Here is a 13,529-nt window from a genome sequence, read left to right as displayed (position 1 = left end):
GAACCAACACAGGACATTGAATTTCAAGTCATGGGACGCAGAGACAGGACATGACAGGAATCCAGCTTTTATTTAATATCAAATGTTCCTTGTTTCTCTCGCTCTCACTCTCTCACTCTGTTCCTTCTGTCTCCTCAGACAGAGGAAATGTTGATTCAACACGTGAAAATTGCATTGATATCACCAATGCGCTGACACGTGAGGCGGCAATTTGCTTGGGCCCAAAGCAAGAGGACCAAAGATTGATAGAAACTGCTTCTCTGGCCTTATCTAAATAATTGGGGTGAGATGTCGGCATTTGCCAGTTTTAGGCTGCCTGTCTCACCAACAGCAGCCCTGAGGTAAGTCTTGGGAGGGGTTGATGAAGTGGGCAATGGACGGGAGGATATTGCAACTCCAGTGGAGTTGGGGAAGCACACCTTCACCTGGCTCCAAATGTTTCAATCTTGTTGAGGACTGTTAACTTTTAAAAAGCGAAAGTCAAATTCCCAGTTATTTCTGAAAGAATTATGCCACAAGATTTCATGTTTTAAACAAAAAAACTTGAGTTAAACAAAGCAAAACACTGCTAACAACACTACAATTTGGAAACATTTATTTTTTAACTGTAAAATCTTTAAATGCTAAGTCTCACAGACACTCCTATTTGACTGTTACTTCTACCCCAAGAATTTCCGATATGTTACAGGATCATGGTGTTTTGTTCACTTCTCCTGGGACCAATCCAAAGTGTACCTCAACTCTTGAGAATTCACTTTGATTTCCTTAATTTTTTTGCTGCCTTCTGAGGTTTGAGTTTTCATGGGGATTCTATCTAGCTTCGGCTAGGCAAATCCTCCAGTTCACCTTCGACACCTCATGAATCTGGATTTCCCAGCTTGAGCATGAGCTGCCTCATAACAGAAACATACTTGGTTCCTGATGGCCTCTTTGCTCCTGAGTCCAACTGACTTCCAAAAGCCAACAGCTTGTCTAAAGCCAACCTCTTGTTTGTCGCCAATTGACTGACTGTCAGCAAGCACACAGATCAAAAAACCAACAGGCACCCCCAGCATCATCTCTCTGCATAGCAATGTGATGCATGGATAGCAATTTAAACTAATTATTTCCAACTCCAAATCTTCTCTTTGATTCCTGATGCCCACACGAATAATTGATATTGCTAACAGTGACAGAACAAACTCTCCTAGACTTTCTGGTTCCAACTGCCCAACTAAATGAGGCCACCTAGTTTTATGGCACTCACCTCTCCAGCTCTGTCTCTGTAAGCACTCTTGGAAAAACTTTTGAACTTTAAACCTCTTTGTTCCAGGAAATCGTATGAATAATTTAAACCCCTGACTGAGGTAGCTGCAGACACATCATCTCCATCAATAAGAGTCTTTACACTTCCCAATATGACCTTACTAAATAAACATGGGCCACCCTAGGCTTGTTTGCCAGCTTCTCAAACCAGGTGTTTTCATTTGTCTTGCATTAAAAAAGAAACTCAATTCCCGAATTAAAAGTTACTTGTAGAAAATTAATACAAACCATGAACCAGTTGATCGTAACAACAGGAAGGTGCTTTTTACATATTCAGGGTCCTAATGCATAGGTGGGCATCTTTTTTAAAAAAAAAAATGGACCACACAAATTTGGCAGTGGCTGTACTCAAAAACAGGTGCAACATATACCAATTTCTACTACAGAGTCTAGAGCAAAATCTCTGTTGTTTGTAATTCTTTTGCACATAAAGCACATTGCCACTGCAACAAAAATAACCGAGTTCCAATATTTTTGCTGCCAAATTTGGTGGGTACTGCACAGAAGGTCCTACAAAACCAAAGTTCTTTCAAAATTTATATCTGCATTTCTGGCTACATGTGCTTCTATTAGAACATTAGGCTAACAAAAAAGAGAAGCAGTAAAAAAATGTTTTTCTAAGAGGCTACACAATCTCTCAATGTTTTGAAACAAAGATAAGTTGTTTTGAAATAAAATGTTCACAAAGTTCATGACGTTGAGAAATTTTATTCCCAGTGCTGCTGTGAGGGGGAAGTTTACTGCACCAAAGTTCAGCTCAAAGTCAGGCCTTTCTTTTCTGCTAGCGGCAGAATCGTCATGTTGTATACTCTCTTGTAGATAAGTACCAAAGCTGCCTTTAGGTGGCTGTGAACTCCATCACTACTGAAAATAAAGGCTACATTCTTCTACAATCTGGAAGAGAAGGATAGAAAATGCATGAAAGCATTGAAGCAAAAAGAATTAGAAGATTAGCAGAGGATAGATAAAATACAATTAAGGAGACAAAGGGGAGAATTTTTGGGAACAATGACCAGAGGCACTGAAATGCAATGAGCAACTTGGGTTTCAGAAATTGGGCAAAGATCATCCTCAATGGATTGATGCCTATTGCGCACAATGCGTCATCTTCCAACTGCATTTAAACGGCACAAAGCACCCTTGCACAAAACGTATGACAACTTCAGTTCAATATTAGACCGGATGGTAATGAGATGAAAATCGCTCCAGGCACAGCTCCATAGTCCTGACAAGGAAAGCACTGTGCACTTAGCTTGCTGCCATAAAACAGGCAATTGGGGTTGCCAGGAAGTCGGTGTTTAATGGGGGAGAAGTTGCATTTTTATTTGGAGTGCGTGTAAAAGTGGATTTTAACTTTGTATGAACAGAATTTTTCAGTTTTTTTTCTGTCCTAGATTTTAACAGCAAGATTTTTCCCATTCCGATGAAAAATCTAGATCTGTTACTTCGAACAGGATGAGGGGAGGATAATGATTCTATCAGTAGTAGAGTGTTCTTGTCCATGCAGCCATGTTTATAGATCCAGGAACACCTATCTAGGAATGTCTGAGGGAAACTATCTTTTCAGACTTTGCTTCACCAGCGAGGCAGTGACAAAGTTTTGCCATCTGTTCATAATTGACCTGGCTGCCCACCAGAGGGATGGCACTACTAATGGCAGTCAAAGTCACCAAAACCTTTATGCTTCAAGCTAATTCCATGCTCCCACATAGAATATCAGCAAAATCAGCCAATCCACAGTGCATCAAGAAGGGCACTCATGTTCTTCACTATGGCAAGCAACTTCACAATTTCCCTTGAGCCATCTGGGTCCTTGCACATTTCATGAACTGAAGGAGTTCTACTCCCATCATTGTGCAGTGGTCAGTGACTACAGCAACACAGGATCATGCCAGTCAGTGCCTATGTTCAGACAGCAGTCATTGGATTCGAAGTTGGGTTGCCTCGTTTGCAGCCCACACCTAAATGTTGAGATCTGAGACGCTTGAGAAATTGGACCTCTGGCCTTGCTTGAATGGAATTGTTGAAACATCAAGAGCTCGCCGATGAAGCAGACTTCCTAGTTTGGGCTGCATCTTATGTTGCAGCAGCCCTCAGGTAAGCTGGAATTGTGGCCAGGATCAGGGCTAGTGCCGATGGTCAGGGCCTGGTTCAGAGATCACGGGGGTCAGTCAGTGTTGGGGATTTCAGAGGCCAGGAGAAGATGGGAAATAGAGGATTGGGGTTAGGAGTTGCTCCGATAGGAGTGCAATCAGTTCTTTTAATATGGAGTTGGGAGGAGTGCTCCTGCTCCTTCTAGCTTCACATTTAGGTAAGTTACTCACATTTTTATTGCAGTTGTGACCTTGGGCAGCTTTCTTTGGTTTGCCCTGAGGCTGCACTCAATCTTATAGAAGGGGGCTTCAAACAGGCTCTTAGTTGCAAGTGCATCCACCTAGATCAGAATTGCAGCTTGCCTACAAGGAGGTGAAGCAAGTTTCAGATGAAACCTGATCATTATTGTTATTGGATGTGCCACTCTGATGCTGCATGGTAGTTGTAGGTATCCTGCTGACTCCAACCCAATGAAGATATTTGACAACTGGTGTTGCCACTTTGGATTACCAAGGGCTGAATAAATGGCATCTTGCTAGGTGTGGCCATTCAGTCTATACTGATTGTTGAATAACCTGGCATGCCTTCTTTCATGCTGTGCCTGTGAAAGCCTGGTATACCACGATAGGGAAGTTTTCAAGGAAGCATCCAAGATTGAGGTTAGTTCGACATTCCCATATCTTAGTGGTGCCATTAGGGTCTAATGTCCAGCTTCCTTTAGGAAAAAGAGTCTGCATTCACTAAATGTTTTCCAAAACAAAATATGTTCACCTCTATTTGATGATGTGGTGATTGGGCAGAGAGCACCTCTCACACCACCTGACCAGCCTGGTATCCCTTCCTTGGTCTTCCTCTTCTTTCAGATACGTTGTGGGAAATTAGTTTGTAAGAATTGCCACAATAGTTTGTGAGAACTTAAGTACTAGCAGGCAAAACAAAATGTTGAAATTTGTTTATTTACCTGGGCTCATGAAAGATTCTACCACTGCACCACATTGTATAACAACCCTGGATGCCTATTTTAATTGAGCATCTTTCAGGCATAATGCCCTATGTATCACAAAATAGTGTGTCGATGGGCATGCTTCAAAACATATTTAAATGCCTGTGTATTTGATGTAAGCAATTCCAACACTGCTGGTCATGACCCTGGACAGTACACTAGGGTGCAAAATAGATGGTGTTCCAGTGGGATGCCATACAAAAGGCAATTGGGGTTGGGTACATTCTGGGCTGCCAGGAAGTCAGTGTTTAATGGGGGGAGAAGTTGCATTTTTATTTGGAGTGCGTGTAAAAGTGGATTTTAACCTTGTATGAGCAGGATTTTTCAGTTTTTATTTATTTTTGGAGGCTTTCTGATGAAAAATCTAGATTCTAAAAGAGAGAAGAGTTTTTTTCAAGATCATGGATGGGCAGCTGAGACCTGTTGCTTGCAATTCCTGTGCCATGTGAGAACTGCAGGACTCCTCATTTGTCTTGGGGGAACCATGTGTGTAGGAAGTGTCTCCAGCTGCTTGAGCACGAGGTCAGGGTTTCCGAGTTTGAGGGTCAGCTGGAGTCACTGTGGATCATCAGGGAGGATGAGAGTTTCCTGGAACATACGTTCCAGATGTTTCCAGCACATCGGCAGAGAGAGTTCAGGATGGGAGATGGGTAGCCACTGAAAGAGTAGCAAATGGCAGGAAGTGCAGGACTCTTCGGAGTATGTGCCATCCCCAAATCGGTACTCGGCATTGGAGACTGCTGGGAGTGATGACACCTTGAAGGAGTGCAGTCCAGACCATGGCGCCAGTTGGTAAGGGACTGCACAGGAGGGAGCAGCAAAGAACAGAAACACAGTTAAGAGATTCCATTGTTAGGAGGACAGACAGGCATTTCTGTAACAGTCATTGTGAGTCCTGCACGGTGTGTTGCCTGCCTGGTGCCAGGGTAAAGGACATCACGGAGAGCGTGCAGAATATTCTGCGGGGAAAGGGAGTGAGCCAGAAGTGGTGGTACACGTTGGTACCAATGACAGATGGAGGGCAGGTATTGAGGCCCTATGGTCAGACTATAGGAGCTAGGGAAGAAGTTAAAAAGTAGGTTCTCGAAGGTAGTTACCTGGATTACTTTCACTGCATGAGCAAGCATAAAAATAGCAAGATGGGGAGGATCAATGTGTGGCTTGCAGCATGGTCCAGGAGGGAGAGCATCAGATTCTTGGGCATTTGGACCAGTTCTGGGGCAGGAAGGACCTATTCAAATAGGACAGGTTGCACTTCAACAGGATGGGACGACTGTCCTTACAGTGAGGTTCACTAGTATGGTTGGGGAGGGTTTAAGCTACATTGGCAGTGGGATGGGCACCGGCATACAGAAGTAGAAAAGAGGAATATGGTACATAAAGGAGTGAGACTGTTAGGTAGTACTAGAGAAGGAAGTAGTACCATATTAGGAGCAGACTAAGAAGAACTACAAGGAATACATGTCCTGCATGTCAGCCAATGTCCCAGGCACATCCATCACCATCTCTGTGTGTACTGTGCCACCGGCAGCACAGATCCACCAGAGATGGTGGCACAGTAGTATACAGGTGGGAGGGAGTTGCCCTGGGAGTCCTCAACATTGACTCCAGACCCAATGAAGTCTCATGGCATCGGTTCAAATGTGGGCAAGGAAAGCTCCTGCTGATTACCACCTACTGCCCCCCCCCCCCCCCCCACCAGCTGATGAATCAGTGCTTCTCCATGTTGACCACCAATTGAAAGAAGCACTGAGGGTAGCAAGGGCACAGGATGGTACTCTGGGTGGGGGACTTCAATGTCCATCACCAAGAGTGGCTTGGTAGCATCACTACTGACCGAGCTGGCCATATCCTAAAGGACATATCTGCCAGACTAGGGCTGTGGCAGGTGGTGAGGGAACCAACACCAGGGAAGAACCTACTTGAGCTCATCCTCACCAATCTATCTGTCGCAGATGCATCTGTCCATGACAGTATTCGTAGGAGTGATCACTGCACAAGAGGCGAAGTCCCGTCTTCACATTGAGGATACCTTCCATCGTGTTGTGTGGCAATACCACCATGCTAAATGGGATAGATTTCGAACAGGCCTAGCAACTCAAAACTGGGCATCCATGAGGCACTGTGCGCCATCAGCAGTAGCAGAATTGTATTCAACCACAATCTGTAACCTCATGGCCTGACATATCCCCCACTCAACCATTACCATCAAGCTGGGGTCCCACCCTGGTTCAATGAAGAGTGCAGGAAGACATGCCAGGAGCAGCACCAGGCATACCTAAAAATGAGGTGTCAATCTGGAGAAGCTGCAACACAGGACTACTTGCATGCCAAACAACAGAAACAGCATGCAATAGACAGGGCTAAGCAATCCCACAACCAACAGATCAGATCTAAGCTCTGCAGACCCACTGCATCCAGTCATGAATGGTGGTGGACAATTAAACAACTAACAGGAGGAGGAGGCTCCACAAATATCCCCATCCTCAACGATGGGGGAGCCCAGCACATCAGTGCACAAGACAAGGCTGAAGCATTTGCATCCACCTTCAGCCAGAAGTGCCAAGTGGATGATGCATCTCAGCTTCCTCCTGAGAGCACCAGCGCCACAAATGCCAGTTTTCAGTCAATTCGCTTCACTCCATCTGTTATCAAGAAACTGCTGAATGCATTGGATACTGCAAAAGCTATGGGTCCTGACAACATTCCAGCAATAGTACTGAAGACTTGTGCTCCAGAACTAGCATCAACCTGGTAATGTGGAAAATTGTCCAGATATGTCCTGTGCACAAAAAGCAGGACAAATCCAAACCAGCCAATTACCACCCTATCAGTCTATTCTCAATCATCAGCAAAGTGATGGAAGGGGTCATCGACAGTGCTATCAAGCGGCACTTGCTCAGCAGTATCTTGCTCACTGACACTAAGTTTGAGTTCTGCCAGAGCCACTCGGCTCCTGACCTCATTACAGCCTTGGTCCAAACGTGGACAAATTATCTGAACCCAAGATGTGAGCTGTGAGTTACTGCCCTTGACATCAAGGCAACATTTGACCAAGTATGACATCAAGAAGCCCTAGCAAAACAGGTGCCAATGGGATTCAGGGGGAAACCTCTACCCTGGTTGGAGTCATACCTAGCACAAAGGAAGATGGTTGTAGTTGTTGTATGTCCATATGCCGCAAGACCTGGACAACATCCAGGCTTGGGCTGGTAAGTGGCAAGTAACATTCGCACCACACAAGTGCGAGGCAATGATCATCTTGAACAAGAGAGAATCTAACCATCTCCCCTTGACGTTCAATGTCATTACCATCGCTGAATCCCCCACTGTCTACATCATGGGGGTTACCATTGACCAGAAACTGAACTGGAGCAGCCACATAAATGCTGTGGCTACAAGAGCAGGTCAGAGGCTGGGAATTCTGCAGTGAGTAATTCACTTGCTGTCTTCCCAATGCCTGTCCACCATCTACAGGACACAAGTCAGGAGTGTGATGGAATACTCTCCACTTGCCTGGATGGGTGCAGCACCAACAACATTCAGGAAGCTCTATACCATCCAGGACAAAGAAGCCCATATGTTTGGCACCCCATTCACCACCTTCAACATTCACTCCCTTTACCACCGACGCAGTGGCAGCATTGTTTATCATATACAAGATGCACTGCAGTAACTCACCACGGCTCCGTCAACATCACCTTCCAAACCCATGACCTCTACCACTTGGAAGGTCAAGGGCAGCAGATGCATGGGAACACCACCACCTGCAAGTTCCCGTCAAAGCCATACACCATCCTGACTTGGAAATATATCGCTGTTCCTTCACTGTCGCTGGGTCAAAATCCCGGAACTCCCTTCCTAACAGGACTGTTGGTGTACCTACATCCCAAGGACTGCAGCAGTTCAAGAAGGCAGCTCATCACCTTCTCAAGGGCAATTTAGGTATGGGCAATAGATGCTGGTTTAGCCAGCGACACCACATCCCGCGAACGAATAAAAAAAATGTATGTAAATGCACACAGTGTGGTAAATAAGGTTTGTAAGCTACAAGCACAAATAACCATGTGAGAATATGATTTAGTGGCAATAACGGAAATATGACTTTAAAATGGTGAGGACTGGGAGCTTCATATTCAAGGATACAAAGTGTTCAGAAAAGATAGGGAAGGGAAAAAAGGAAGGCCTAGGTGACAGTATTGAATGGAAAAGACGTAGTATTGGAAAAAGAGGAATGTCCTTGAGGAGGCAAGGAGAGAATCTATTTGGTTAGAGTTGAGAAGCAAGAAAGGTATGATCGTGCTACTGGGGGTATTCTATAGGCCTCCAAATAGTGAGAGATGAGGAGTAAATCTGCAGGGAAGTCATAGAGATGTATAAGATCTATAGAGTGGTGATACAGGGGACTTTAATTACCCAAATATTGTTTGGGGTAATGTTAGAGTAAAGGGTAAGGAGGGGGACAAGTTTCTTAAATGTGTTCGAGAACTTACTTGTGTTCTCGGTCCAACTAGGAAGAAGGCATTGCTAGATCTGGTGCTGAGAAATGAGGCGGACCAAGTGTCTGTGGCAAAGATTTGGGTTATATTGATCATTATATCATAAGATTTAAATTAGTAATGGAGAAGAGCAAGGAACAATCTAAGGTAGAACTTCTAAATTGGAAGAGAGATAACTTCAATGGGTTGAGAGGGGAGCTCGCCAGTGTAAAATGGAACCAAAGACTTTCAGAAAAAAAGTGTATCAGAACGATTGGTAATCTTTAAGGAGGAGATGTTTTAGGTGCAGGCTAGGTATATTGCAACACGGACAAAAGGTAAGGGAACCAAAGTCAGGGCTCCTTGGATGATGAGGAAGATGGAGAATACGATGGGAAAAAGGATTTTTGATGTATGTCAGGTGAATTCTTCAAATGAGAACCAAGCCAAATACAATAAATTAAGAGGGGAAGTGAGGAGGAAAATGAGACTGGTAAAGAGAGAATAAGAATAAAATGGCAGTTAACATGAAAGGAAACCCAAAAATCATTTTCTGGCATGTAAGTAGTAATGGATAGCAAGAGATAGAATGGTTATAGCACAGAAGGAGGCTATTTGGCCTGTCGTGTCCATGCTGGCTCTCTGCGAGCGACTTGCCTAGTCTCATTCCCCTGCCTTTTCCCTGTAGCCCTGCAAATTTCTGCTTTTCAGATAATTATCCAATTCCCTTTGGGACAAAGAAGGTGATCTATACTTTGAGGTGCAGGGTGAGGCTAGAATATTTAATGAGTACTTTGTATTGGTGTTTACTAAGGAAGGGGGATGCTGACAAAATATTGGCAGAGGTAATGGATGGAGTGAAAACCGATAGGATGTACTGGAAAGACTGGCTATGCTTAGAATGGACAAGTTGCTTGGTCCGGATGGCTTGCATCCCAGGTTGCTAAAAACAGTGTGGGTTGACATAGCGGAAGGGCCATAATCTTCTTGTCTTCCCTAGATACAGGGGATCGGAGAGTGACAAAGGTGGCACTTTTGTTCAAGAAAGGGTGTAAGAACTTTCCTAGTAACTACAATCCAGTCAGCTTAACATCAGTGGTGAGAATGGTTTTAGAAAGTCTACAGGCACTTGGAGATTTTTGAGTTAATTAACGAGAGCCAGGATTTGTTAAAGGCTTGACTAATGTAATTGAATTTTTTGTTGAAGTAGCAGAGAAGGTTGTTGAAGGGAATGCCATGGATGTTGTCTATATGGATTTTAAGAACATGTTTGACAAAATACCACATAAAAGGTTAGTTAACAAATTTGAGGCTCATAGAATAGGAGGGTCAGTGTCAGCTTGGATTTAAAAAATTGGCTTAAGGACAGAAAACAGCAAGTCATGGTAAATGGTTGTTTTTCAGACTGGAGAATGGTAGACAGAAGCGTTACCCAAGGTTCAGTGCTAGGACCACGGTGTATCTATATATTTATCTATCTATATATCTCTCTCTCTATCTCTCTATCTATTCAGTGTTACGGACGGGTGGTAAGCGGTGTGGGTAATTCCCACTAACCACAATTGAGTTTTATTAAAAATGGTGTGTTGGACTCTGAGTGTTTTAGGGTCAAATAAACAGACAAATGACAGGTTTTCTCATGGGCTTCAAAAAAAAAAGGGTTAAATTTATTTCAACAGCAAAAACCCGAATTTCCCAATCTTCACCCATTCTCACGCTCTGACACGCATGCATACTCAAGAATAGATAGATAGAGAGAAAAAGGGTAGGATGTAATTGAATTTCAATGGGAGGTAATAGTTTGTGGTTCACATAAAACCTGTTGTAACTTCTCAAGCGGAAAAGTATTTTCAACGGTGCAGGCCTGGATGTTTGTAATCTTGAACTTGCTGACGTGTTGAAGATTTCTGGAGGTTAAAAACTTCAGATTGGAGGCGGTGGTCACTTTAAGTTCTTTGCTACAGCAAGTTGAAGTGCAGAATTAGCAGCAGGGCTTCTTCCTTGTGCTGGTCTGATCTCTCAGACTTTGGCTGGACTGGCTTTCGTTGTTTTTTTCTCAATCTCCCCTCTCTCTCTCCAGAGGGCTACCTTTTAATGTAAAACTTCCATCACCTTTGATTTTCTGTTTGGTGACACATGGCCCTCTCCCCTGGTGTGATCTCACAATGGACCAGGATATGGAAACCATGACTATCTGTTGATGTCTGAATGGGCACCATTCTGTTTTAATGGTGCTTCTCCAATTTCAAAGTGTTCTCCCCAGAGCTATTCAGACACAGAGTTTTGTCTTTGCAGACAGGTTTGTTGATTTCCAGTGCAGAAGGGGTCATGTGACCACTACTCCATTTTGACTGTGGTACAAGTCTTCATGTGCTTGTGGTATAGTTTACCAGCTGACATTTTATTTTTATATTTCCTCCAATTCATTGTTCATTTCATTATGGCTTCTTCTGTGCATGACGATTGCAACAGGACATAGATAGGCTAGCTGAATGGGCAGACAAGTGGCAGATGTAATTTAATACAGAGGTGAGGTAATGCATTGTGGCAGAAGGGCTAATGGGTTTAATGGCACAGTTCCGAAGTGTGTGCAGGGAAAGAGGCACCTGGGGGATCATGTGCATAGATCTTTTGAAGGTGGTGGGACATATTGAGAGAATAGTTAGCAAGTATATGGGATCTTGGGCTTCATAAACAGAGGTATTGAGTACAAAAGCAGGGAAGTTATGCTGAACCTTTATAAAGCTCTGGTTAGGTCACGACTGGGGTATTACATCCATTTCTGGTTACAGCACTTTAGGAAGGATGTGAAGGTCCTTGAGTGGCTGTTCAGATGCTTACCAGCATGGTTCTAGGGATGAGGGATTTTAACTACAAGATTAGGTTGGAGAAGCTGGGGTTGTTCTGCTTGGCGCAAAGGAGATTGAGGGGAGATTTGATAGAAGCGCACAAACTTATGACAGGCTTAGATAAGTTGACCAGGAAATACTGTTCCTATTAACTAATGGTACAAGGACTAGGGGACACAAATTGAAGGTTTTGGGCAAAAGATGCAGAGGGAATATGAGGAAGAATTCTTTTACACTGAGGGTGATAATGACCTGGAACTTGCTGCCCACAAGGGTGGTGGAAGTGGAGACAGTCAATGACTTCAAAAGGAAATTGGATGGCCACTTGAAGGAACTAAACTTGCACGGCTATGGGGATTGAGCAGGCGAGTGGGACTGACTGGATAGCTCCATGGAGAGCCGGCATGGACTCGATAGGTCAAATGGCCTCCTTCTGTGCTGTAAATGAGTCTGATTGCTAGAGGCATATTATAAATGTTTCTAGCACTTGGTCATTGTTTTTCCTCAGATGTTGTTTCTGTTGGTAAGCAACAGTTGGACTAACTTCTTTCTGCTTTGCTTCAGGCAAGGCCGCAAAAAAACATAGCCAATTTGCCAGCATGCAGTACAGAAGCCAATTTAAGGATAATATCTCTCATAAAATAACTTTTTTAATGTAATGCACAGCAAAGACATATACTATGGGTAAAAACACGGGGGTTAATTTCTGTGGGGGTTCTCCTGATTGCTATAACTTTGGAAGATCCACAGACACCCTGGAGAAATGGTGTTAATGCTGTAGCTCTGAGGTTTCTAGAAATCTTTCAAAATTATGGTGGATTGGGAGAACCTCCTTTGGAAGTTCAAGCCCTTCTTCATTCCCGTTTGAGTTCAAAAATATGCAGTGAACATGTGCTGTGGAAATAAGGGTCCATAAGAAGCTTTTGGGGTATTACTGCTCCTTATGAAACTAATTCCATAGATTTTTTAAAAAATTCTTTGTACTTGTCAGTATGTGAATATAGTAGTACTGATTATTGTGACTCTCTTTTCTAGGATTCTACAGTTTGAAAATTTCTGTCTGGGTGTTTGTGCTGACAGTTACTCTGATCGTGCTGTTTTTTTCTGTTTGTATCTGCATTATGTTCAGGACAAGGATTAAGACAGGTAAAACTATAGGTTACTTAGAAAATAACTGACTAAGAATAGCTGTGGTCAATCCATGTTGAGTTAATAGCCAGGGTGGTGGAAAGGGCACTGTTTTTGATCTTGGCATCCTTGGGCTAGAAGAAAGAAGAACAAATAACCTGAGTTCTGCTCCCAATTACCGCTATCTAGCAATGCCTGCTGGAAAGTGCACTTGTATGGATATCGGGTGGGAATAAAATCTGTCTCCACTCTGATGTCCCTACAAAGTCGACTAGCCTACTGATTCTCACTGTCTAGGCTGAAGAATAAAGAATAGCGTCTGGGGAGAGCTGTCCCCGCCTATGCAACTGTGCTCCAATAATCGGCCTCTTCAGGTGGGGAAGGGGGAGAACGTTGGACAGACTGAGCCGAGGAAAAACTCGGAGACTATGGGGATCATTTTCTGAGTATGCCGTGGCAGCAGGGGACCTTTAGCAGATGTGCATAAAGGAGAATTGTTAGCCCAGTGCCATCCATTCAGATAGAAAATCACAGGCAGCAAACCTGCAGTTTTGTGATCCGTGCTTGGAAGATTGCCCACATCACTTGTCTTCTCGTGACATGCAAACATTTCCTGAAGCACTCTGAAATAAGTCACAGATCATTTTTGTTGCCCATTTCTGTACCATTTAT

At 43.7% G+C, this 13,529-nt stretch overlaps 1 protein-coding gene across 2 annotated transcripts in view; it reads left to right on the top strand.

Annotated features, from left to right (window-relative positions):
- LOC137377607 (CMRF35-like molecule 2) overlaps nucleotides 1-13,529 on the top strand; it is a 62,864-nt gene that overhangs the window by 31,340 nt on the left and 17,995 nt on the right. For both annotated transcript variants that reach the window (XM_068047429.1, XM_068047428.1), the window contains one exon: nucleotides 12,765-12,875. In XM_068047429.1, the coding sequence (XP_067903530.1) occupies nucleotides 12,765-12,875 (111 nt within the window). The remainder of the gene's footprint in view (nucleotides 1-12,764; nucleotides 12,876-13,529) is intronic.

Source organism: Heterodontus francisci, chromosome 15, assembly GCF_036365525.1.
Source record: "Heterodontus francisci isolate sHetFra1 chromosome 15, sHetFra1.hap1, whole genome shotgun sequence".
NCBI lineage: Eukaryota > Metazoa > Chordata > Chondrichthyes > Heterodontiformes > Heterodontidae > Heterodontus > Heterodontus francisci.
Note: the sequence above shows the minus strand (reverse complement) of the source record. Positions and strands in the feature narration are given on the sequence as shown.